General features: G+C 42.3%; 1 protein-coding gene across 6 annotated transcripts in view; it reads right to left on the bottom strand.

Moving 5' to 3' along the window:
- TSC2 (TSC complex subunit 2) overlaps positions 1-26,913 on the bottom strand; it is a 31,112-nt gene that overhangs the window by 2,308 nt on the left and 1,891 nt on the right. The window contains exons 4-41 of one of the 6 annotated variants that reach the window (XM_042827839.1): positions 26,166-26,276; positions 25,304-25,448; positions 25,053-25,170; positions 24,567-24,615; positions 24,034-24,159; positions 23,631-23,704; positions 23,185-23,311; positions 22,402-22,545; positions 22,042-22,179; positions 21,727-21,830; positions 20,836-20,917; positions 19,803-19,958; positions 19,377-19,493; positions 18,739-18,861; positions 18,402-18,508; positions 17,793-17,946; positions 17,003-17,125; positions 16,539-16,673; positions 15,859-16,048; positions 15,341-15,434; positions 14,908-15,010; positions 14,615-14,709; positions 11,955-12,086; positions 10,068-10,232; positions 9,322-9,474; positions 9,028-9,140; positions 8,331-8,552; positions 7,297-7,512; positions 6,103-6,171; positions 4,091-4,251; positions 3,430-3,932; positions 2,528-2,603; positions 2,305-2,391; positions 1,881-2,067; positions 1,258-1,397; positions 977-1,055; positions 528-619; positions 157-255 (exon numbers count right to left, since the gene is read on the bottom strand). In XM_042827839.1, the coding sequence (XP_042683773.1) occupies positions 157-255; positions 528-619; positions 977-1,055; positions 1,258-1,397; positions 1,881-2,067; positions 2,305-2,391; positions 2,528-2,603; positions 3,430-3,932; positions 4,091-4,251; positions 6,103-6,171; positions 7,297-7,512; positions 8,331-8,552; positions 9,028-9,140; positions 9,322-9,474; positions 10,068-10,232; positions 11,955-12,086; positions 14,615-14,709; positions 14,908-15,010; positions 15,341-15,434; positions 15,859-16,048; positions 16,539-16,673; positions 17,003-17,125; positions 17,793-17,946; positions 18,402-18,508; positions 18,739-18,861; positions 19,377-19,493; positions 19,803-19,958; positions 20,836-20,917; positions 21,727-21,830; positions 22,042-22,179; positions 22,402-22,545; positions 23,185-23,311; positions 23,631-23,704; positions 24,034-24,159; positions 24,567-24,615; positions 25,053-25,170; positions 25,304-25,448; positions 26,166-26,276 (5,109 nt within the window). The remainder of the gene's footprint in view (positions 1-156; positions 256-527; positions 620-976; positions 1,056-1,257; positions 1,398-1,880; positions 2,068-2,304; positions 2,392-2,527; positions 2,604-3,429; positions 3,933-4,090; positions 4,252-6,102; positions 6,172-7,296; positions 7,513-8,330; positions 8,553-9,027; positions 9,141-9,321; positions 9,475-10,067; positions 10,233-11,954; positions 12,087-14,614; positions 14,710-14,907; positions 15,011-15,340; positions 15,435-15,858; positions 16,049-16,538; positions 16,674-17,002; positions 17,126-17,792; positions 17,947-18,401; positions 18,509-18,738; positions 18,862-19,376; positions 19,494-19,802; positions 19,959-20,835; positions 20,918-21,726; positions 21,831-22,041; positions 22,180-22,401; positions 22,546-23,184; positions 23,312-23,630; positions 23,705-24,033; positions 24,160-24,566; positions 24,616-25,052; positions 25,171-25,303; positions 25,449-26,165; positions 26,277-26,913) is intronic. The other 5 variants (XM_042827834.1, XM_042827837.1, XM_042827836.1 and 2 more) reach the window with 5 other exon arrangements.

A 26,913-nucleotide genomic window follows, 5' to 3' on the forward strand; every position in this document is an offset into this window, starting at 1 on the left:
CTTCTTGTTCCCACAAGAGCTGGATTCTAATCTTCATACAGACTTTATTCCTCCTATTTGTCAAGTTCTGTTAGCTGATTTTATCTGCCTTATTTGTAACAACGCTTCGTAAGGCAGAGATTAGTTCTCAGCATCCCTGCAGACACCTTCACTTACCCGGTGCCTCAGCCGCTTGATGTGCCGCAGCCGAGCGATCCACTTGGAAGGGTAGGTGTCAGTAGGGTTGGATCGACTGTGGTGAACCTGGGAAGCCATCTGGTTTGGGAAGAGTGCGGAGAAGCAAGGAAAGAGAGAATGCACATCAACATAACCATGGCAATAAAATCAACTGAATGTTTCAGTCCAGTCTGACAGCAGCTGAAATACAGCTCTAACTGTTCCTGTTATAGGTTACTGACTCGAAGGTTGACAAATAACTGAGGCAGAAAGTTGACTTGCTTTAGCAAGCCCTTCTTGTCTCCTTCATATCTGGTGAAGGAAGTTGCCAGCTGAAAGACAGAAGGTCCCAAGGAGCTCAGGGTACTCACGTTAGCATGCAGGGCCATCTGACGGGCGACGAATGGCAGGTTCTTGTCAGAGATGATCTTAGCAACACTCGTGTCTACAAGCCCCTCCATGTCTTTATTTTAAATGAAAAACAAAAATTCTTGTCAGTTAAGAGAGAAGATGAAGACAAAAAGTTGCCAGTAACTAAACCTGAAGGACTGCATCACAGAACCTCATAACTTCCCACCAAGCACCACAGCTCCAACTGTGACAGACAGAACTTACACTGCAACTGAACACAGCTGACCCTTTGGCTGCTCTATAGGGGAAGATACAGAATGTATACAGATGTTGCTATGCAGCAAATTGGTTTCAGAGGGTTCCTCTTGGAAGCATTTATTTTTGGAATGCAAAAACATTGCAAAGTGATGTCCATTATTGCACTGGCAATAAAGGAAAGACTGAGAAGAAATGCTGGGGGGATTCCTACCTTTTCGACATTGCAGTGTGACCAGGTTGCAGTCATAGTCAAGTGGTGTTATGATGACATGCACAAAATTGAACTGACCCTAATGGGAAAACAACAAAACAGTCAAACACACGTTACTGGCAGCTGTCATGACTCTGTTGAATGCCATGTGCTAGCATGCATAAACCCACCAAGGCAAATAACCTCAGTTCATGATCACTGTGTACTCAAAGAACACATCAGATCAAGGTTTTACAGCCAAATGCCTGTTTTATAACAGGCCTGGAGGTAAAATCCTGTACCTTTATTGTTCCCAGTTTGAAGTCCTCACCAGAATCATTGTAAACAATAGAAACAAAATCATTCCCAAGGTGCCTCTTCTTGTCGCAGCGATATTTATCCAAATCCTTTGTGGGCATCAGTGTAGCAATGTGAAAAATGGCTGAAGAGGAAACAGAAGGACACTTAGGCTAAGCTTAGCTGCAAGCAGTAATGCTTACCTCAGCATTTGCCTGAAAGACAAAGTAGTATTGGCAGCACTGTAATGAAAAGACCACACTGTGTTCCCTTGACAGGTTCGTCCCCATTTGTGACAGCTGGATCCAGTGCTACTGGACTGCTCCAGCAGTAGCTGAGCACAGAGAACAGTGTGCAGCTCTGCCAGGGAAGCACAGCATCTGCACCTGCCACTCTTTGGTGCTGCCCTCCATGGTTCGCTCCAGCAGCTGGTGTGACTTTTTTTTACAGAAGGCATGTATGCACCTCTCCTGAACTCATGGCTTGCAGAGACTTCAGAGAGATAACAGAGGGAAAGCACAGCCCCAGGTCATCCTCACTGCACCCTCAGAATGGAAAAGGTTTGTAGAAAGAGGCTCAGTCTTAAAAGAAACCAGCCTTCCACTTCTGCCTTCTGGAGATACCATACCTTGCATGATGTCATCGTGCCAGCAGTAGGTAAACTGCCCGTCCTCCCCACACACATCCAGGCCACCGAGGTAGATTTTGTCTGGCTGGCAGTCTTTGAGCTCGATGAGCTTCCCTAAGCCTGTCAGGAACTCGGTGTAGCGATAGGAGCCGTGCTCATTTGACAGAATGGCAATTTCATTGTTGCTCTAGGAAACAAGAGCACAGAGCCCCACAATGAATGCAAAGAGCACCCCATCAGCATGAGTGATTAGGCCACCACCTCCCCAGAAGGGATTCACACAGGCACTGATTTCTAACACAAGAAACTAAGGAAAAGCTCAGCTCCTGCAGCAGCAGTGCAAACCTCACTGTTGGAGTAACAGTGCCTGCCCTTCTGCCGAGATGGAACCACCAAATGCTGAATGCACCTGCATGCAACTCACCTGGCCCTCTCCAACGTACAGCACTGCGATCTTGTGGGTGTCATACGAGGGAATTTGATCCAGGAGCTGCACCGATTTTTCAAACGTCTACAATCAAAACATTTGTCACATCTTTAAAAGCAATCATCTCCCAGCACCCACTGCTCTCCCCAAAATGTTCATGGGGTTGGAAAAATTAACTACAAGACTTAAAAAAATAATAATAATAAAAATCCTTGCCTACCTCATTTGGCAACAGGAGGGGCTTGTTGTTTTCATCACCAAAGAACGGGGAATGGTACAATTGTAAAAACACAAAGCTAAGGGAGAGAGGGGAAAACATGTTCTGTTACCATAAACTTTCAGTTCATTTTGACCTGCTGTATGTAAGAACTTTCTGTAAAGAATTAAAAATAGGGGCAATTAAAATTCTAGCAGAGTATTACTCATCTTCTAGAGCCAATGGGTGCCTGACTACCTATGGCCTATAATAAACCCCTGTCACAAAAAACAATCAGCATGTCAAACAGTGGCAGCTGCATAAATTCCCCATTCAAAAGGCAATCTTCACTTGTAACAAAGGAGCAGGAACACACTGCTGCCTCACAGTTACACGGGGTACTTCCAGCCTGCAGCACAAATGATTGTACAGACACTTGCACTTTACAGAACGATCTTCGCCTCATAAGATGAAGATTGTCTCAGAACACAATCTGGGGGAAAACTGAATACCTGAAGTTCAAACTACCATTTCCTATCATCTTCCTTTCTCATAGTATTTTGCACGTGACATTTCCCAAGCAGCTTGATGGGCAATTCATCCTGTTCACAGCAAAGTTGACTCTATGTGACCTGAATAAACTGGGAACCACTTAGGAGACATATTTCCTAAGACTGCAAAGTTAATTCGTTGATAGTAGGTTCAACATCTCTATATTAAGGCCTGAGAAGACAAGCAATAATTATCTTTTTAACCAGTTACTGTTTTGTAGATCCCATAAAACCTACAGACACATTGGAACAAATCCAGCCACGGCTCCAGCAATTACAAGCTCATTAGCTCAAGTTTCACATCATAGAACTGTAGAACCATTAAGGTTGAAAAAGACCTCAAAGATTATCTAGTCCACATGCTCCTCAATATACCTTGGGTTTATTCCAGGTACTTTCTCAGCATTGGTGGCTGCAGTTCTGCTCTTGAAGGCATCTCTCTCCATCCTCTTCCCTCTCCGTGATGGGGCAGAGTCAGAGATGGTGTAACCCCTGGGCCGGTGCCCAGATGGGGAGCGTGGAGAGGTGGTGGGGCCACTGCCATCCAACCCCCCCGAGCCCACTGCTCTGGTGTCCTCACCCTTGCTCAACCAACTGCCCAGTCCTTCCCCTTCCAGGTTCCCAGACTGAGATTTGGATTTCACTTCCGTGCTCAGCCTCCTTGTCACTTCTCTGCCATTTGCATCCTTGAGGATCTCCTGCAGAGTCTGCAGCTCAGGGGAAGAGCTCGACTTGCTGAGCGGCTGGGAGGGCTGGAAGGAGAGCTCCTCCAGTGCCCGGCCATCCTCTGCTGGCAGCACTCTCCCGATGGGAATTCCACCCTCCACCAGCTCGTCTGACTTCAGAGATTTTTCATCTTGGCTAGAGGTCGAGGACGACTTAAGGAAGAAGAAACAAATACAAACGTTTTTCCTAATTCACAGAGCAGCAGCTGACAACAGTGACACTGAGGCAGCCCCAGGCAGAGCACAGACACCTCTCACACCTTTCTGAGGACAGGGCTGTAACGTAGCGCGGAGCCGCCGCTGCTGCTTACCCTGCTGTAAGACTCCTGGGCTTTACCAAACCTTTCCTCGCTCAGGATCTGCTCAGAACATGATGTCTCAAAATCCTCGCTCTCTGGAGACTCAGCTGGGGACTCGGTTTCCTTCAGCTCCATTTCCAAGGGGCTCCCTTCCTCCAGCACGACCGCAGACTCTACCAAGACACAATGCAGAAGAACTGAAGTCTGCACAGAGGCACGGACCAGCAGGCCCCCATCCTTTCCTCTCAAGCACCAGCCTTTTCCCTACGGGATCTCAATGGAAGGCCATATGGAATGAGTGGTCTGGTTCTTTGATTTCGTGTTTTATCACACTTGCTCCTGCTTTCCCTTTTGTACAGAATCACTGATCGTCTTACCCTCACAGCAAAGGGCTGCAGCTGCTTTTGTCAAAACAAGTGCAGTTGTTTCCAATTGTCACTGATGAACAAGTAGGGGACAGAATGAAGGAAATGGGACCTTGTACATCAATGCTCAGCTATCAGGACACACAGGAACTACAGAGGTGCAAGAAAATACAAGACTGGTATTAAAAGTTCATTATCATCCAAGCAATGAAGACATCGGTTCTATGCAAGTATGCAAAACACAAGTTTTTCTTGTACACTCCTGTGCCTTGTAGTGGCCTAGAAGGAGGTAAGACGTTTTCCTAGGAGCCATTTCCTTGCAGTTTGGCAGTTTTCCTAGTATGTCTCAGTAGAAGCAAACTAATTCAGCCCTAGATATGTGAAAGGACAAGAGAGCAAGAGTAAAACATGCACTGCAGCAATACTGGGAAACCTGCATGTGGCATCTGATCAGACAAATGGTTAACAAACCACACTGACAAGAAAGCTCCTTGGAAGCCCTGTCTGCGGTGGAGGAAGCACTTGCAGATTTAACCTTGTAGCTACTCCAGGCTGTGCCCTGACCATAGGGCTGAGTGTGACCAAGGGCTCCTCCTGGCCTTGTTTTTTGTCCTGAGGAAAAGGCTGGAGAACAGGAGGCTTTCCATTACGCACACAAGAGACTGGAGGACCAATCTGAAAGGCCAAGATTTGTTTTCCAAATTAAAAAAAAAAAAAGCACACATAAAAAAAAAAAAAAAAAAAAAAAAAAATTAAAAAAAAAAAAAAAAAAAAAGAAATCACTAAAGCAGCTTTTCCTGGATTGATTTCAGGTCGCAGGACCAAAGTTATTTCAAAGAAGCAATTAAGAGTTAGCATTGCACACACATACCTTCTAAAAAAACAAACAAAAACCAACAACCAAAACACGTGCTGATCTGGTTAGCTGTCCAAGCCAGAACACACCTGCACACACCCAGCATTTCCAGGCTCCTCCAGCTCTTGCATTACTGCCAAGATTGCCAGTGTTTTTGAATAAAGTGAGCAGTTGCTAATTATACTGTAGGTGGGAACAATATGAGCAGAGAGGAAAAACATAGAAAAATATTTTACAGCAGCATCGCTACGATGCTTTAAGAGGCCTAAGTCAAAAAACAACAGTGGTTAAGAATACCCTGGTGCTCTACAGAGAGTTTTCCACTGAAGGAAAGAAGGCAGGAGGAAATGTATGCACACACACATCCATCAGCTTCTTTTATCAGATTCTGTGTCCCATTTTGGACTGAGTAGCACGGGACTTGATTTCTGTCCCATTGGATGCTACATACTCTTCTCAGAAGCGAGAGCTTTTGCCTTTAGCAAAGCATTGAGCCAATTGTAAAATGAAGCTGAAAATAAATGATTACTTGAGAGGCCGCTGCACTCTGCGCCTCACAACTCACAATTCACCCCAGCTAAAAGGAAAGGTATTTTTAAGAAATTATCTGCACTTGCAAATGTTGCATCTGGCTTGGACTTCTTCATGCTAGTCAGGATCCCATTTGTTGAGAGTAATGAGACCGGGAACAGACAGGAGACATGGAAGGGAAAAATGAAGTATGAGGGATATATTTTCTATGAATCAGAGGTGTTCTTCTATGGCAATACTTTTTTTTTTTCCTTAAAGATATATAAATATACCTGCCCAGGATATGCTCCTGTGCAACTTCCCTTGACAACTGGACTGGTACATGGAAGAGAAAGAGGCCACTGCAAAGGGAAATCAAGTGAGCAGCTACATCAAAAGGAAGGAGAGACTATATGAAAAAAAATAAAATTAAAAAGCACAGAGTTTAAAATGTAACCAAGAGCCTATTTAAAAATTAAAATAAAAAAATAAAATTTAAAAAACAAAGGAAAGAACAAGCTGGGATAAGCTCACTAGATGCAAAGGGATACTTCAAGGGTGCAAGGTTTCAACACGAATAAGAAGGCATAAACACATCCAAACAATGCAGACTCAAACTGCTCTCTTTGGAAAATGCATCTTTTGAGTTACAGAAATAGAAAATTGCTCAGTGATACCCTAGCACACGCAGAACACTTGCCTGAGCTTTTCCTGAGCTATGTGCTTTTGGCAAAAGATCACTTTTAAATGCACAGAAAAGCCTGAGGAGCAGGAATGACCTAACCTCTTAAGGTTAAGTCATGACAGTCTGACAGTAAAACTCCTTCAGAACATTCACTTGACTTGTCACAGCTGGCTGTCTGCTGCAGAAGTCGAGTTAAGAAGAATAAGGCCCAAAAGACTTTATCACAGATTGCCAAAGGAATGGCAATTAGGGGCTTCTTTTAACTCACCAGTTAAGGCCTATACACCATAGTACTGGCATTCTACTATCACATGTAAAAGCCAGTGGGAAATGGCCCTTGCTGGCAAGGCTGCATAGGGCACCTTCCTATGAACACAGCACTGCCAGTGCTCCAGAAAAACTGTTAAACTGAACATAAATGGATGAGCTGCATGGGAAGGTCTATCCAAACATGGGATGCTCAGATCAACCCCAAACAAATAAGAAAGGCAAAAGATCCATGACTTCGTTCATTTCCATTTGGCAAGCAGTTATCATGGAAGATGTAACTCCTCCAAAGAAGCTCCACTGCTCCCCTCTTTCTTCAAGGATGAGAGATGCTTTTCTGATGGAACATCAGAAGCAAGGAGGTAGGGCATGTTGCATTGCAAACTCCCAAGGAGAAGAATCCATTCCCCTTCTCATCTGTGTTATTCCTCAAGCTACTAACTTACTGTTCAGGAAGATCTGCCATAAATTCAACAGATGTGAAACAGCCTAGTGGCAGCTATGCTAGACACAAAGCTGCCTTGACATCTCTCACCTGTGTTGGAACGCTGGAGAAGCGAAGGCTTGGCTGTCCCAGTGGCCAAGCTGGAGGAGGGGACAGACAGGGACTTGTAGAGAGCCGTTTCTCGGTGCTCTTTAAAACGCTCTGCAGCCATGAGTGCATTGGACAGCTCTTGCAGGGGCATATTGTTGATGTCTGAAGAAAAGGGACTGAGCGGGTTCTCCAGACTCATTAGCCAGCTTGTGTTACCTGATGAAGACAAACAGGGAAGGGTGCTGAGTAATTTCACTCCAGAAAGTTCACAACTCACATTGGGAAGAAAAAAAAAAGCAAAAAAAAAAAGCACAAATTGTTTTGGATTATGTAAATAAAATCCAAACAGTGAAAGTTCTCAGTTTCAGTGACACGTGGCAGGATCCCTCCATTGACTTCTTATTTTCAGTATGGAGCTCCCAGTACTTCATCCTTCACCCCAAGCTCTTCGAAAACAATCCTTGGTAAACTCATTATCACAGCAGGTTCCCAAAAGTGAAATACTCAGGTATTTTAATTAACGATACTGAGTCAGTTATTTTGCCAGGAAGGGCCTTCCAGCTGAAACTGACAATTCCCAGTTAATGTACTGCAGTATTCAAGAATTATGAACTTCAACATCTGTCATTACTCCTTCCCTAACAGCAGACTCAACTCTGCAACTGCTCTAGCCATAAGCTTCAACCATCTTAACTCCAGCATGGGAAGATGAAACACACTGTAGAGAGATTTTCAAGAAAGATCACACACCAGTGTCAGTATCAGCCTTACTTACAGACAGATAAACCAGGATACACAACTTCTGCAGTAGTTCATAAACTACAATTATAAATCCTCACGCCAATCTTTTCACAGGTCTTTTGGAGTTAAAAGCAAGAGTGGTTTCATAGGATCAAATATAAGATAAATTGCTTTAAAGAGTCAGTAAGCAATCAAAGTGATCAATTTGCACTAAAGAAGGATTTTTCCTTTTCATCCGGGCTCCAGTTTCTCAGCAAGTCAGAAGACCTCATTCCATACCCAGATCACGATACCTGTGGGTCTGCGCACGAGGATTTCTGCCCAGCCCTGTGTCAGCAGTGGGACATAAGCAGCTAAATTTGCTTTTTCTTTCTGCAGAGGTGTCTGTGGAGCAGGATTAGTCTTCTCTGACCGAGATGCAGGAGCAGGGGGACTCTGTGTCCCTTGGGAAGTCGAGCCACCAGGAAAGTGGGAGGCTGTGCTGTCTAAGGCACCAACACGTAAGGCATGACCACCTAGCAAGACAGGCACAGAAGGGAGAGCCATGTTCAGCTGATACTAAAGATCTTTACAATAAGTACTTACTAGCATAGTGAACACAAAAATATCAGAGAAATTTCATAAATACAAAAAAATATTTATGAAAAATATCAGCAAGTCTGTTGAGATCCTCTAGCAGTTTTGCTCTTAATATTGGGAAACTAGGAGAGCTTTACCTTGCATCTGTTTCTTATAAACAATAAGGTCTGACAGATCCAGGCGATTCTCATTGCAAATGCTATTGCAGTGAGACTTACAACAACTGCCAATTTTCCTGAGAGGAAGGCAAGCAGGAAAAATACCAGCACTGCTGAGGCCAACAGCTGCTGCTACCTGCTCACTATTAAATACCAGACAAGTTCAGATTCTCAAATGAGTTTAGCAGTAGGTGCTAGAACACTTAAGCCTGCAACACAGAGCCAGCAGTTAGACGCCAGGACAGGAATTTACCAGACATGGATCTGACTCTGTTGCGAGAGCTTCTGCAAACCTGCTGCCCAGCTTGAGATTCGAGTTTTGCTGGAGCTTCTTTAGTTTGTCTCACTTGCAAAACAGGGTCTGAGCTGGGGAAAAAGAAGATATCAGTGACACTGAGAGAGGAGTTGGTCATGACGAACAAATACAACAGTCCCCTTACAATAACAGGAAAACCTTTTAAAAACAACAACAACAAAACACAGTAATGACGGTCAACCATTCAAGTGCCATTAGGTGGAAATTTCTAGAACTGGGAGCAGTAATTACCCTGATTCTGTGCTGCTTTGGAGATCTCCAGAGTCTAGGCCAAGCAAGGACCTTGTCCCTGTTCCGACACTCGTAGTGATGGTCACCAGCTTGTTGCCAACCAGCCATGTTTTTGTCCTTCCTCCAGCCAACAGAAACTCACCCACAGGAGACCTAGAAACACATTTGTGATGAATGCAGCTCTCAGACTACAGAGCCTACACAGACAGCTGATTTCCTCTGTGTAGGAGATACTGTCTGCTTTTCTCCTTTTTATGGCATTTTTAGCACTCCTCAGTCAATTAACACATTATCCATCAGGACAATGGATGATCTGACTTTAGTAACAGCAGACAGTAGTACTACTACTACAATCCTGGACACAAATTACAGAGAAGTAAGGGTTTGTCTGAGCTATGTGTCTCCCTGGGAGGGTTTAACACAATAAAAAAGTGCCCTTGATTTGAAGCCAGCTGACATGATACCCAGCTCTGTAACAAAGACTGTGACCATCCAGCAAGGCAAATCAGTGCTCAAAAACAGCTCGCCTCTGGGCGCTACACAACCTTCAGTGCATTCCCTGGATGGCTGAAGGCTCAGGACAAGATTAAGCTAGAATGGACTGCTCTCATCAAACTTTGTATTCACACAAACCAGCTTGAATCTGCAAGAAATGGGCCTGTCACAATCTCAAGGATGTCACAGCAATTTTCCACTAATAAGATGAAACACGAACTTCAAACCAAACCACCCCTCCCATCACTGACCTCTTAGGCACCGCGGTGAAGTTGGAGAAGACGTATCGGGCCATCATATCCAGACAAGTCTCAGTGAGTTCCAGGTGGAGATTTTTTAAGTTGTCATCAGCCTGAGCCATTGAATTTTCATCTGCAGAGCCCAAGCTGGAACTAGTGATGGATGTCTGTATCCGACTGGAAGAAAACATTTCCAGCTGACAGATCACACTGCAAAATGTTTGTCCCCATCACCCAGCAGACAGAAGGACGCAGAACCACCTGCAATACATGCATGTGCCCCAACAGAGAAGTGCCAGACAGTAAACCCAGGATGTAAACAAAGTATTTTTGGATCACCCTCATGTTGTGCTTCCTAGATTTTTACTGGAGAATGTGTATTTTATCTTGAGACTGAGAAACATTCAAATAATTCAGCTGAGTGAGGCCAGTTCCCTCAGATGTCAGGAGGCCCATGGGCAAGGACACCAAGCAACCAGTGAGTGCAGCACCATGCTTGGAGCTCACTATTCTACAGTGAGGGCAAGCATCCTGTGACATAAGCAACCTGCTGAGTTCCCCAGGCAGTGTGTTGCCCATGAGCCATAAACTGCATCTTTCTAGACTTCACTTTATAACATTGTGGCTTCCTTTTTCCTCTGCTGCAGCTCTTCCACCTACTGAACTTTTTTCTCCAAACTAGTTCAATTGATACATAAAATCAAATGTAATTTGAAATAGAAAAAGATTGCACTCCGAACAAGACGTTGGCAGAAGAGTAGACAGCAATTCTGCCTTCCAATTAACAAAATCAGCAACACAGTTTTAAAAACTCGCATTGGATTGGGATGTTTTTATAACAAGAAATCCTTATGCCATTATAAGGAAAAGGTACACTGAGATGCAGCCAAATTTTTGCAACACAATGACTTACTTGGTATCACTAAGGTTAAACGTCTGAACTTTTAGTCGCTACAATTCAAATAAAAACAGAAGAGAAGAAAATCACCTGACAGTTTAATGAGGACATCACAGAATTAAGTGCCAGAATTATATTCACAATCCAGCCACTTCAGCACACTTCTCTTGGCTGACATATAGTCAAAAGCACAAATATAGGCAACAAAGTTCTGTGGATAGGAATACTTATGGATTGAGGCACAAAACTTCAAGCTCAGATTTCCAACCAATGTATTATTGACAGAAATTTAACACTCAAGGGAAATGATCCAGAAATGGGTTTAAAAAACTAGCACAGGCCATTTCATCTTTCATGGGAGAAAAATCAACTTCTGTGATTAAAACTTGTTTTCTTGAGCAATGAAAGCAGTAGCTTCATATTGGCTAAGTGTTCTAAGAGTACAGTTCACCTTTAACTGCTCTATGGAGACACAGATGAAAAGGTTCTTATTACCTCATATTCTGGTCAAAATACTTCAGTCAGCTGTGCCAAGAAACAAATCCCAAATCCAGAACCACTGCTCTCAGTTTGGGAGAAGGGCCTGCTAATCAGTTAGCAGAGTACCACCAGCCCCTCCTGTGGCATCACCGCTTCCAAAGCTGTAGTTTAACTCTGATTTTCACTCACTTGCACAGAATGCAACATTTTTCTTTTTCCTTTTTCCTCTCCATCACCACCTTTACTTTGCAAATAGACAGATTTGTTCCTAAAGCACCAGAGCATAGGGAAAGCAGGCACACACAACACGGGGTGATGCGACCACTCGACAGCCAGCGCTAGGAAGCCACGGCTTATCCACGATACCTTTCCAAAAACCAGTCTGTAGCTAAGATCAGGTTTGTATTGCAGAGTCATGCAAGCATCCCACATGCAAATCCACCCTGCTACCACCCACCCTTGCAGTAAAATTTCCAAGTGCTGAATTGCTCTTGGATTCTCCCCATTTAAAGTGCCTCTACCTGCGGACCACATGTTCAGACACACTGATGCTGCGGGATCGGAAGGCATCAACTGCAGAGGATTCTTTCAGCTCTTTCACTGGAGGAGAGTTATTCAAGCCTTGCTTTGCATTTTTTGCTAGTCTTAAACTACTAGTTGGAGAAGCACCAAGCCCCAAAAGAGGTCACAGGAAGGGAGGAAATCATTGTAGGGATGTAGGTTGAAAGGTCACAGGTCACAGGGTCAATATTGGGGGATCCCGGAGGGTGACGTAAAATAAAACAAATGCCAAAAAAGGAAAATAAAAATTAAAATGTACAAACAAGCAGAGCTGAAAGCTTTAAAAAGACAAACCACATTTTGAAAACAAGATTTTAAATGTGCTACAAAACAAATGAAATTAGTACAAGTTAAAACAAAACAAAACAAAAAAAGCTGATTGAAATGACAGTTGGAATACTGAACTGTTAAACAAAGGCAAAAGCATCAAAATGCTCACTTGGCATAAATTTCTCAAGTCCAAGATGTTTCGTGCAGTTCAGCCACCTCCTCTTACCTCACCTCACTGCTTCAGGACACCACAAACACTGACTACTTCCACAAAGATCCCCAGATCTTAAAGCGCTTTTCCAAACCCACGTAGCAGCGCATTCTTCTAAAAGAGAGACAGGGATCTGTCTGCCCATCCCTGTGTTGTTGGGCCTGGTCCGAGTCTGAGCTTCAGCTGAACCACAAAAACGTCCCAGGGTCAGAGAGAGGCGTCCCCTGGCTCAGACCTTGAGACACTGGGGGATATTCAGCCCATCTGAACGAAACTGACACTTCCTGCACAGTGTGGATGGAGGGAGAAGGGCAAACATTCCCTTGGCTGCTGATGCATGTATTTTCTGTCCCACAAGCTACCTTATTGCAGGTGGCACACAAGTAACCTACTTGACTTGCAGTTGAAACAGAAAGGTAAGCCTTCACTCTGTCTGGTGCTAAGCACATGTGGGAGATGACAGCACTTCAATCAGTCACAGCTGAGACACATGCCTTGCTGAGTCCAATCTGGACATAACAGTTGGTCCAGCTTTTTACATCACTGTACATAAAATACAGAGGCCAATTAACATTCCTAAACATGATTTACTTGCTGTCCTTCCAGTGAACGATCACATTTCAGACAGCCACTTGGATGGATTACTATTTATTTCTCCTCCTCTCCCTCCTACCAATCTCTGACAGAGATTTTGGCCACAACTGGAGATGTAACCACAGAGAGCAGAAGCCCATACTGAGTTTATCACCTACACCAACATCATGCCATTCAGCAGCCATGGGAAGCGTTGGGATCTTTGTCTCTGTCAACACACAGTACCCTACTTAAAGCAAATAAATGCTTATTCTTTGGGCTTACAGAGCAAAAACCAAGCACACAAGGTTTCTGAAGCAAGGAACAGATATCTACTCAAAGCTATTTCTTTTTTCATTTGACCAGAATCCAAACTCAGACTCAAGAGACATCGCTGCCATTCTGGTGTTTCAGTTGCTGCCTGAGCTCACACTGCTTAGCAGAGATTTCTGGGGAGGCCATCCAGCAGCTAGCAAAAACCTTTAGATACAGTAGTATTCCAACCTAGTTGAATTAAACAGGTTTTTGGAGGAAAAAAAAAAAGATTAGTTGAAATTCTAATTTGAGAGACGATTGTCAAAAGGCTTCTCTTCCAAATTTCTGAATGAAAGAAGAGGAGATGGGAGAGATGAAACACAAAACAGGGTTTACAGCTATAGCACTAGGGAAGGGGTGGTGTTTCTTCATTGCAAGACACTACTGAGCCTTGCAGTTAAAGTAGAGGCACTTTCCCCAGGGTTCAAATGCCACTGTATGCTTACTGCACATTAACACTGAAGCAAGTTAAGTGAACCAATTTAGGTATGTCCTAGGTAAAAGGACATTGAATAAATTTTGAATGCCTTAGAATAATAGAAGCATGGAGTAACCCAAGTTGGAAGGGACCCACAATGCCTTCCAAGCAATATTTTTCCATCTTTGCAAATGTTACTTTGAAAGACAACTGGCAAGGTACATTCTGAATTCTACAGATATCAACTTTTGCTTCAAACTGACATACTGGTTTCAAAATTCAAATGAAATAACAAGCCATTCACACAAACACAAGGCAGCTATCTGCCTTCAGTCATTTAGTCATGTACAATGACTTAATAGATATCCCTATGGAAAAACACAGATTCTGTTATCTCAGTTTATACTAATCACAATAATTTCCCTGGCAATCATTTATAAAAGTCACTGCCAATCAGTTATTAAAAGAAGTTAACACTATAAATACGGTTCTTTATTACTTCTACTACCCTTCTCATCCCTGGTAGCACTGTACCTGAAAGAACTGCTGCTTTCCAAAAACTAACAATAAAAACAATTCACACTTAACTGTAAAAACTTACAGAACAGACAGCAACACTTTAATATGTACTATCAGACTGCCAGCTTGGTTTGAGTTCAACTTCTTACTAACCTCAGTTCATCTTTTACCAATTCCCTAAAGAGGTTTACTTGGCTTGCTTAAATGCAGTCATACTCCAGATAACTAGACAGCCTCCTTCAGAATAAACTCAGGGAAGGGTGTGAGCACTATCCGAGCAACACAGGACCCTGCTGGAATCTAACATCATTTACCTTTTTGGCCTCTCATTGAGGCTTGTACTACGAGCCCTGAAACTGTCCTTCTCAGGTGTGTCATCAAAGGAGAGCAGCACATTGGAACGCAAACCCTGTCAAATGAGACCAACAGACACAGGTTTGAATGAGTAGGGCTTGCAGCTGAAAGACTGCAATCATGGGCTAATGCACAAGAACTTGCATGTGGTTTTGAAAAAGATGCTGGCTTCATACAGAAACCATTACACTTCTTGAACCAGCATCAGTCACCATTTTTATTGCATGCTGATTGATTCAGTAGTATCCATTACCTTTGTAATATAGGGAACAAAGTCCTTTCGGAAGGGAAGGCGACACCGAATGAACCACATAGCTATCACGTGGTGGGCCAGGCAAACAATGTACTGGTTAAACCTAGAGAGGCAAAAACCACAGTTTAATGTTGCAACATGATATGATTCCAGAACTGAACACAGGGACTTGTCTGTCTGAGGAATACAACTGTTCTTCTACCTTCTGTAAATTAGAAAAAAAAAAAAAAAAAAGAGAAAAGCAGACTTCTATTTAAGAAAAACAGACATTGAGTCCCAGGTGAATATGGTCCACCTTCAGAAAAGGCTTGGAGCCACCAAAATGAGCAATATTCCATAAACAATCTAGACTCAAGCACTACAGAAAAGCCTATCTTAGCCTCTTCACCTTACAGGTGAGGTGGGGGATGAAGCAGATTTGCTATAAACTTACTTGGAAGGGTTTGTGTATGGCAGGGAGATGGCAAACACACTGGCATACTGCTCTGCAGCAAAGTTCCTGTACAGGTGAGGCAGCCTTGCTAGAGCTAGAATGGTTCAAGAAGAAAACCAACACAGGTGAGTTCTGAACACGAGCTATTCAATACCAGAATTTGGCTTAATTTGAATTGTTTTGTTTCTTCTAAATCATCAGCTGACATAGAAGTCATGCTGACCATAACATCATGGTTAACATCACAGTAATTTCACACTGCTTATGTTATAAACAACGGGGGGAGCACAGCTTTCTATTTCCCACCCTCTACAGCTACAGCGTAAGTATGAGCAAGTGTCTTAAAAACAGTAACAAATGAGATAACCAAACATTTACATTTCGAGGACGGCGAAAAGGCATCACCAAAAGAACAATAAACCCTCACAGCACGATGCATCTGAATAATCAAAACAGTCACACTCGGGTCTAAACGTTTATAACTGCAAGATCAAGCACAGAAGAACCTTACAACTTACTTGAAAGAAATTCTAAGAGAGGGATTGCCATATTGGCTGTAGCAGAGATGTGGGTTAGTTTGACTATTAAGACAGGAAGCGCCTTTATGATGATGTCAGGCATCTCAACACTGCAGACAGAGAGCGCCACGACGCACTGGTTTGCACAGCGGTAGATAAGCCCATGTTCCAGGCAGTACACGATTTCACGCTGGAAAACAACAGGAAAAAAAAAGGAAAGAGTCTTAACAAAGAGAAAACCTGCAACATCCAACCTCCTGACTTCAATTAGCATTTCAGAACAGCTTACAAGGCACCACCACTGCAGTGCCTGTATGACACACACTATCGAAAATGCGCTAACACAGATCTCTAAGAAACGCTGCTTATGTTCTAGGCCAAATCTTTTGATGGAACTTGAACCACATAGAAATTTTAGAAATTATTCCTTAAGCTTCTAACCAAACACAGAGATGTATCAGAGCCTTCTTATGGAAAATACTGTCTTTCTGTTCAGTTTTCACATTTACCAGGGTCTTCCAGCTGAAGGTAAAGCCACCCAGCAGTGAGTGAGCAGGGGAACAGGTACGGATGGACAACGGTAAAACCAACCAACCAGACAGAAAGTAAAAAAGAAAGAAAATGCTCTACAGTAAAGGCCCAGCCCCTGCTCCCAACACATCCTCTGGCTTTTCCTGTACCTGTTTAGCTTTGTCCAGATAATTATGATAAGATATCAACGCTGTCAGTACTGGGACTACAGCCAGGTGCAAATCGGTGCGGGAAAAGCCCTCTGGGGTACCATGGAGCCTGTCGGTCGTCTTCTTGTCTGTGAGCTGATGCATCATACATTAAGTTAGGATATCTTACATTAAGAATACTCTCTACAAGGCAGTGGAAAGGCACAGCCCACAGCTGCCTTTCCACATGTATACACATAGAATACATACATAGAGAAGAAAAACACTGATTACTAAACACCCAAAATGATCCCCACAAAAAGAGAAGGTGAGCAAGGACTGGCAACAGGCATGATAATCTTGTTATTACTAGACTGAAGCAAAACAAACGAGCAAACAAAAAAAATATCTCAAAAACAGTGGCAAGTAAACAAAGGATTTGTTTAAATATGGTAATTATACATCTATAGGGTAAGTGGCATTACCATGTAGCTCAGTGCAGAAGCCAGGAGGTCTATGTTACAAGGAGAGGTTAAAAACAGCACTTTATAGCGGAGGGATTCTGGTAGTTTGTTGAGGACCAACTTCAATACCTTCCAGTCTGTCTCCTGGAAAGAAAGAGAGTTTGGGTGGAACATTTTTGGATGATTTTCTTTCTGTTTGAAAGTAAGACTCATCAAATTTCAGACAGCATGCCATTTCCTAGGCAGACGTGTGTCTTGGAATGGTAGCTACACAAAAAAAATGACATTTAACTGTCACATGTTACTTCCTTTCTCTCATCCAGCTCTAGGTGCAATATTGGCACTGCATGCTGAAAGATGACTTGTATCCAGACTCAACAGAGCTCAACCACACAGAGCCAGAGTTCAAGCCTTATAACTGCTAGTACAAATTAGCCTCTAGAGCAAGACACTCTCAGAACGCAGCTCTGTCCAAATCCAACATTAACAAGCAATTTACATTTACAGTTCCAAATGCCCTTTCAGAAACAGGATGAATTCTTTCATCTTTGTTTAACAAACACATTTTTGCCTTTGTCCAACGTGAAGCAGCATGCAATGAAAGTCTTGCTGAACTTCTGGAGAGCTGAACTAGTGCTCCCACTGCTGGTTGTAAAGTTGCACAGTTACACTCAGATGCCCATGAAGGAGGATTTAAAAGTCTTGCTTCTCAGGCATTATTTACATACTCGGGGAGAGTGCTCTCTATCCAGACCTTTTAATCTGTCATATTTCACACAAAGATAACAACTGTCATTAAGAGGAGACATACTTGCTTCAAGCACTGCAGAAGGACACCAAAGACCATTGAGTATGGCAAATGCCCTATTCGAATGGTGCTGTTCTGGGAAGGCACACTGGGACTGCCTGAAGGTGGAGAGAGCGTACCAGCAGGCTTCTTCTCAGAAGCTCTCTTCTCTGCTTCTCTACAACACATGAAGGCAGAAAAACAACATAAGGTAAACTAAAGAACAGAACACTGGGAATTTTAGTGATGCACTCTTTAACATATTCTGGGGTATGTTACACAAAAAACATCAGAGCAAGCTATAAAACTGGAATAGATAGATCTATACAAATCATTGAATCAAATCTCAATATAAGAATTGGTTCCAGGCAGGAAACTGCAAATGTTCTTGTTAAGTGTTTGTGACAGAAACAGAAATTCCATGCGTAAGACTGAGGGCTCTACAGAGCAATGGTTTGAAGGAGCATGTAGTCATTAGCTGGGACCATTCTAGGCTGTTACTATAGAATTGTCTCGTAACAGATTCATCAGGATTTGAATGATTCGGACAAACTGGAGATAAATTATTAAACACATGCAAGAATGTAGAACAGTTCCAAAAACAGCACTTGCTGAATGCTATGAGAAACCTACACAAAATCACACAGACAGTAAGGGCTGAATCTCACTGCTCCATCCTTGTTAGAAAGGCCAAGACGGTGGAGAGAGTCAGCTCGAAGCATCAAGAGGAAATCAAATACCTGCAACAGAGAAGACAACAGAGTAACTGAAAACTGAGGCCAGTGGAATATTCTCCCAACTCCCTCCTGCAGGTATAGACAAAGGGATTTTTTTCAGGATGCTGTAGTTACTTCTGTACATGTACCAGCCAAGAAACACTTTATGTTGCTTCTGACAAGTTCTACATAACACATTTCCCACCTGCATCCCAAGATTTTCAGAGACAGCATGCATGTGTTACTGCTCATACCTGCAATCTGATGCTGCTAGCAACAGCAAGGCTGTAGGCATACAGATAGTGGCGCTGGATGTGGTGAATCAGCATCTCGTACACCCGCGTGGCATGGCTGGAAGGTAAGCTGTAGAGTTTTGTCTACAGAGGAACAGAAACACAATCTAAAGGCAGACTGATGCTAGTTATTCAGAAATCTGCACTGAGAATTCAAGAACGTCGCTAATTCTGCCTCCTGAAAGCAAGATAAAAGGACATTTCTGATCAACTGCTGCAGATTCCAGAATAATAACTGATTTCTGCAGAGTCCAGAACAACTAGCTCTTCACAAGTGCTTAAAATGCATCTCAAGATATGCTGTCCAAACACAATTCAAGGTTATAAGCCACTCCCCTTCTACTACAATTTATGAACACATCTGCCCTCCACACAAGAAAATGTTTGTGTATTTGCTGTGCAGTGGAAAGAAGAGAAAATAAAACATCTAGCAAACAGTCGCACAATACCCAAAAACAAAATAAATGACCAAAAGAGTTAAATGTTAAGTGATAAAACAAAAGACAGAGCATTTAATAACAAAACAGTTATCTAAAAAAGCTGCAGTCCGGTAGAAGGCCATTTGGAAGAGGATCTGTTTAATGCTCTTCCAGATTTACCTGAAGGATTATCAGAAGTCCAAGAACTGCTGTCTTCACATCCTCCAAAGAAGCTGAATATGATAGCAAATCCCTCTCTTCCAGCTCAGATGGAGATGAGAGAGAATGAGCAGCCACCTTTTTAAAACAAGCAGAACACTTGAGATCTACAACACAAATTCTCCATAATTCTATCCTGAAAGGTCAAACAAGACTACAGCAAGTTATCCTTGCCAGAAATTCTGCAAGCTTCGTCACGTAGCTTGGATGGGTGCTGATAAGGTTTTTAAAGTTCAATTCCACTATCTGCATCCCACAAAACCCTGCGATTTTACAGCACCCATTGACCTATGCAAGTGATGACATTCAGTTTAGTCTCAGCCACAGCAGGAGGATCTGCCTAAAGCCAGTCTGATGCTTCTGACAGCTGACCAAAATCCACCTCACCTTCTCTATGATATCGAGCAAGCTGTTAAAGTGATGTGTGTTGCAGCCTTCAGCAAGGTCTACAAGTAGCTGAGTGGCCAGTTTTCGAACTTGATGGTCTTTATCCTCTGGAATGTGAGCCAGCTGAGAGATCACAACCAAGTTTATCAGCTCTTCCTGCAAGAGAACAGACGTGAATAAGCCTGGACATTTTGCTGTCAGTTTGTCAATAAGCATGTTAAAGAGACAAACAGCATGAAAAGAACACTGGTACTGGGCTTGATTCTCAACTGTTATGTGCCTTGATCTTTACACTTCCCTCCAGCTGAATATTTCTTTACACCCCTCTGCAAAATATGTATGGCTTTTTGCTGAACTCAGACTTAGTGTTTGGCTTTTCATCTATCCTACAGATGACATCAGTCTATTTGAACCTGGGCTAAGGGAATTCTATGACTTGGTTTCCTGACGGGCAGGAAACATACAACAGCAAAAAGTTTTCATAAACCCTCAAGAAATCCAAGAAGCAACTCTGCCCCTTCCTGCCCTCTGACATGCTCTGGGTACATTCCAGGGAGCTGAAGACATCCCCAAAGCTCTTGAGCAACTTCTCTTTCAGACAGCTTCTATCTTGGATGGTAACTGGAAGCACCAAGTCAAGTCAATCTGCTCACGTCAGACCTGCCCAAACCTCACGTCTTCACAAAACTTTTATATCAACTCTGTCTCTCAGACCAATTCTGTTTTTCCAAACAAAACATAAATGAAATCAATGATTTCAAAACAGGGAAGCAAACCCATAAGCCATGATGCCCTCAGAACATTTCACAGCACCTCACGCTGCAACTTGCATACACCTTTATTTGGCTGAGGACAATTAAAAGGCAACTCCTCCTACAAACATTTGGAAATAACATTTGTTGTGTGTCACGCTGAAAGCACACAATTCTGTGCATTGTTGAGTGGAAAAGACAACACAAAATGTGCCACATCGAAGCCTTGCCCACCCCCTTAAGATCACACATGCAATCATCAGAAACAGATTAACACACACCTCATAGAACTGTCTGTTAATACTCAGTACGAAGGACAAGACATCCAGAACTTTAATACGAACAGCACTGCGACTTTCGTTCCTAAAACAGGAAGAGCAAATTCAAGATGAGTAAAATAAAGTTGCTGCTATTTAGGGGAGGAAGGGGACAGGGAAAAAAGGAAAGTAAAACTAAAATAAACTAAGAAACTTTGTGAGTCAGAGCAATAAACATTAGAGATCAGTTCAGCCTTCAGTCAATATCTCCCTATATAAGATCAGATTCAGGAACAAATGGAAACTAGAATCCCAATTCAGATTTTTCCTACAAATCAGCTTTTACTCCTACTGAAGACCTATAACTGCATTTTTTCCACTTTCAGTCCAAACTAGAAGCGTTGAAGGGCAAGCACTCCGGTGAGCAAATTCAAAACCAAACAGACAGCAGAAGGAAGGATCTGCTCCTCAGCAACATTTCACAAATGAGACCTAAGTTTTTTTTATTGCTACATGATGGTATTTTAGAGCATGGAAGTACTTCTAGGAGTGCCAGTTCAACAACAGTTATTACTTTAATACTGGACTGCCACATACAATCACGTGGCTGAACAGCAAAGTCTTGTTTGCTCTCAGAACTAGAGTGTTGTGCAGTGGAGCATGTAACTGCTTAAGTGAAGTGAAATAGCACCAACCAATGGTAATAAAGGACAGGGGGAAAAAAAGGGAACTTAACTCAGTGGAAAGTTTTTCTTCTTCTAAACAAATCCTTTCACATACTGTGCCCTGGAACTACTGTACTTCTTAGCAGTCATTCACTAACACTAGAACTTCAGAAAACAAAATTATTTAACAGGGAAAGGTGGCAAGAAACATTCAAAAATACCTTGTATTCATAAAGTTATGATTTCATACCTGAAGAATCTCTCCATTAACATCTGCAGGTTGTGGATCCAGCCATCTTTGGCAGGATGAATGGATTGAGCTCTGTATGCTATCAAGTTTAATACAGAAGATTCCTTTCATGGAAAGATCAAGAATTTTTTTTAGTGTATAAGCAAAAGCAATACATTCATTTTTGTCCTCCCTCTAAGAACAAGGTTCATGAGAATGTGAATCCTTGCTGAGGTTTTCTAACCACTCGCTATTTCAGGACTCACTGTTTTCAACTGTACCAAGTAACAAAACAGTTTCAACTGACCATAAAGAAGCTACCAGGGAACGTCTTACCGGTCTCTGATCAGCACATCTTTCCACCAGCTCAAAAAATCTCTCCTCAGAACCATGAAATTCATTCTGGTCACAAAGTTCTTCTACTGTAGTCAAAAGATCATGTACAATGGACTTAAGTTCTTGGCTCTCTAAACTCTGAAATAGAGATAAAAACATTCCGGGAAGACTTACACTTTACCAGAAAATATCAACTGTTCACAAACAGAAAACTCAGCTGACAAGCACAGTGTCAAGAATTGGGCTAAACCTTCCTTTGACTTCAAAGGTCACCAGAGTGTACAAATGAGATCAACTTGCAGAAATATTTATGGGAAGGTCTTTTAATTGAAAGTGCATCAAGATAGGCTCAACACTTACCTGCAGCTGTTGCAGTAATCGCTCCATGATGTCCAAGAGGATATCCCAGGTTACTGCTTGCAGTTCCTTCCCATACTTCTTTATTAGGCGGGTGATGGACAGAACTATCTCATAAGATACAACTGCATTGGGACATGTCATGGCCTGGAATACAAAGTGCTTCAGTCAGTTAACAACTGGAAAACAGCGGACAGAAACCCTCTTGAATTCAAATGAAACACACCTTACTCATTAAAAAGGTAGCATGAAGGTCTGTGATAAATGCACCCAAGTCTATTCACACAAAGGCCAAAGCAAAGAACTCTTATGAAGCACAGTTACACCCTCCTGCAAGTAGCTGTCGATCAACTGCCAAATTCAGCCCTATCCTAGAAGAGTGGGCTTGTGAGGTTTTAAAGCTAGTAACTCCTGCTTGATTCTCCTGAATGAGAAAATTTTAAGGGAGCTCTGAAGATACTGTCCCTCAGATTTCTGTACCACACATTAGGAAGAGTGCAAGTTTATGCTTCATTATTATTTTTTAAGTTAGCATCCACAATGTAGACTTTTAATAAAGGGAATTCAGAGTTTGCATTGCTGGCCAACAGTTATAGAAATATCCTAGAAGGAAGTCTCAGTTTTAAACCTAAAAGCTTTGTTGTTTTATTCCCTTACACATCACCCAACTGATATCTTTCAGCCACACAAAGATTCCTTTGGTGAAGAGGATCACAGTTTTACTCTAAACTTGTACAGGTCCAGACACACACATGATTAAAACGTTTCTCCAGCATCCCATCCTACCTTGAGGAACGAAGGCAGCACAGAAGTTGGGGAATTCTTGAGTGAATTGAGGCGATGAGCACCCCAGAGAGCCATCCCAACAAAGAACACTGCTCCTCTCAGCAGGGCTGCATCTGCCATGTAAGCTCTGCAAACAGACAGATTATTCTGGGGCACAAGACTCAATAGGAATACACACCGTCGTAATTTCCAGCTGTACACATTAGAGCATTGCAATTTATAAACATAAAATCTAGAAAACCTTTTAGCATGATTTTATTTTTAAATGAAGGAAAACTACATTCAGAAAAGCTGAAAAATGAGCATTTCTGGCAGTTTCATTAGGAAAAGGATTCACTTCTAAGAACCAGAACTCCCAGCCTGTCCTACTGAGGTCAGTGGCTCCCCAGTTTACCTCAGTGGGACTTCTACTGAATTACTAGGGTTTTGTTTTATGCCCTCTTTACCTGTCTTCCATGATCCTGCACATGTTGTAAATGGCACTGTGTCCCAAATGAGTTCCCAAAAGGTTGCGCATGAGCTGCAAGTGCAAAGACAACGCTCACATATCCAACTGTTACAACACTCGTGACCATAAACGTGCATTCAGCTGGGTAATCATAACTGCTTATGGAAAATAAATGTGTTCCATGCCATTTCCATGCCACAACAGAGAAGGGAGCCTGCCATATCAGCTGAAAGCACAGCTCAGTGCATGCAAATGGCAGAATTTACATGAACAATGTGCTGAGCCCTTGATGCTTGAAGCAATTTAATTTCTGGTTTGTTTTTAGAAGCATGACATACGTCCACAGGCATGTGGCTCTTCATCTGCGAGGAAGAAACAATGAACTCATTAAAAGTTCTGACCTTCCAGCATGGCTCACAGAGTTCCTTCACATTGATGGTGCGGCACAACGTGATAATAAATACTGGCAGGTTCTCTGAAGGCAGGCAGTTATAGCAAACAACAGCATCTAAAACTTGCAAGGAAATCTTCGAGAGAGAAAGATAACATGGTTACACACTTCCTTAGGAATAAAGCAGGTTAAATCCTAGGCTGACAGGCGCAGGAAATCTTGTGGAAGTTAATAAAGACTGAGATACATCTTTCTTCTTTTGTTTTTTTTTTTTTTTAATGCAGGATAAAAAGTAACCCATAAAAACCACCGTTAAAAATTTGCTTAACAAACTTATGCATGCTCTGCTTCTTTTGGAATAAAATTACTTTTGTTGTAAGAGATATTCTGGCTTACAAACACTTCATAACACTGTATTAGTTCTCTTCTAAGATGAGAATAAACTGGGATGAGAGTCTGATGACCTGATTTTGTTCCTAACAGATTTGGTTTCAAAGAATTTCAAAGAACTATGAAGTATTAAGACAGACTCAAACCACTGACCTCAATGTCCACAGACGATGAAGTCTGAATGCACAAGATGCATATCTTGCTGTTAAGAAAGAACATTTAATTATAATTGTTTGCTTAGTATAGATTTAAGCAAATTACAAAGACCTAAAACAAAAAAGTAAATTGGCATGCAGTTTTCTCTTATCACTCTCCCTACTTTGGCATTTTATAACATTCCTAAGGACACTGGACAGTACAACCTTTTATAAACTGTTAGCTTAAAGTTGCACGTGAATAACCTCTCATTATGCCTTCGTTAATAAAACAGCAGACATCATATGAAACAAGGAAATTACATGCAGCATTTTAAACTAAAATGGATCTGAACATTGTAAAAAACTCAAATATTTGTCAGAATTGTCAGATATGACCCAGAACAAAAGAGATCCAGATCAGATTAAAAAGATTGCACTAATCTGCATATTAATCTGCAGCTTTGCCCTGTAAACAATTAAAGGGTAAAAAAAAAAAACTTACTGGACCATGTCAGCTACATAATCTTCCAGATAGCAGCTGTTGAATTTCACCAGGTTCACTAAAACCAAAAGGAACTCTGAAGACAAACCAACATCCATCCATTGCAGCACAAAGTCAGCTGTAGGGAGAAAACAAATCATTACAGTCAGCTTTCTGTCCAGAAGCGTTATCTCTACTGCCTTTTTCTCACACTGCTGGATGCCTCTCACTTGGCTTATTACAGGCAAACGTTAAGAGGAATAAATACTCACCTAACTCTTCTTCTAAGTAAGTGATGTATCGTCCATTTTCTGTTAGAGCCTTGAACACTTCAAGCCGTTCGTGCAAGTCTTCATTGGAGGGATAGTCCTTAATAACTTTAAAAAAATGTGCTCTGAGGATTCCTAATCTCTCACCCTTAGGAAAAAAAGAAGGGGGATAGGGGTAGGAGAAGAAGGTGGAGAAATAACAATGTCACTAAAGAAGGCCCAGAGCTGATCAAAAGCTGTAGCAATAAACTCGATGCTTGACATCATTTTCTTTTTCTACAGGCTATAAAAACAACTCTCTGTCTCTACTGGCAATTGCACAGGACTGCTCTAACATTTCTTTATCAGCATTCAGACTTGAAAGCTATTTTGTCCAGCACCACACAGACAGCATCCAATACACAAAGCAACCCACAGAAACCACAACTGACAGCACTGCCAAGAGAGCATTTATAAAACAGAGTGAAACAGAATTGATGCTTACTCTTTTCCTAAGCATCTCCCACTACCCTTACAGGATACAGCAAAGTAGAACTTTGGTCAGATACAGTCTTATGTTTGAACAGCACACTGTGACATCTGAAGAATTCACAGCATGCTTAACTTGGCCAGACTAGGAAAGTATCTCATAGAGAACTTGCTGCACTTTTGACATGCTGAAATATCAACAACTGCTGCAGACTGGGACTGACACATCTGGACACAGACCGTATGAAGTTTGCTGCACTGTGCCTGGATTTAAATTAAAGCACCAAAATAAGAAATGTGGAAAGTCGTAGAAAAAGGCTGCCCAATATCTTTTCACATTCATACTCAACACAAATCCAAGTTTAAGTATAGTGGTTTTTCTATAGTTTGTTTTCACCTGCCCTTGAATGATTGACTTTAGGAGATGAAGAACAGCATGTCTGGCTTCAGCTGGGCGCTCAGGCTGGAGCATATCAGCTACCACCTTCCATATTGCTTCCACTGCATGCTGCAAACAAACGTGAGAGGCAGTATAAGGAAAGGTAAGCTTCTTCTAGGAACTTCACCCAGCAGGTCAGCCACTAATTACTGCACGTTAATAAACAAGATCCTCAGGATTTCACGTCCAGAGTTCTCCTTTTGAGGGACACTCCCACCTGCCTGTCATAAGCTCTGGTGAAGGATGTGAGACACCAGTTCCTGGCCCGTATGACAACCTGCACCCCAGTCACTGAAGTTCCTCGTTCACGTGACATTTGTGCAGAAACCTTCACCCAAACACACGGTAAGTTTAAAGCCAATTGGAAGTAGCTTATTAACAGGACAGGAAGCCAGTAAACGCCCTCCCTGCAGGATTAACATCACCTCCTGTTAACTGTCCTGATCAGACCAAAATATTTACAGCATTATCCTTCCATTTCATGCATAAAGCCCAACAGCTACATGCTCTCTCCACCACAGCTGGCAGACTGAACAAGACTAATTTCCTTGGCACGTGAGCCATCTTACTACAGGTTTGGACAGCACAACATGTAGCTTCTGGGATTACCAATTTGAAAAGGCAGTCTGAACTACAGGAACTTCTTATGGTAGGCTAAGAGTTGTTGTTTACATTTTATGCTTCAAACACTCACTGAACACTTTGA

The sequence above is a fragment of the Centrocercus urophasianus genome, unplaced genomic scaffold, assembly GCF_019232065.1.
Source record: "Centrocercus urophasianus isolate 14NV4802_14NV808 unplaced genomic scaffold, USGS_Curo_1.0 seq_29, whole genome shotgun sequence".
NCBI lineage: Eukaryota > Metazoa > Chordata > Aves > Galliformes > Phasianidae > Centrocercus > Centrocercus urophasianus.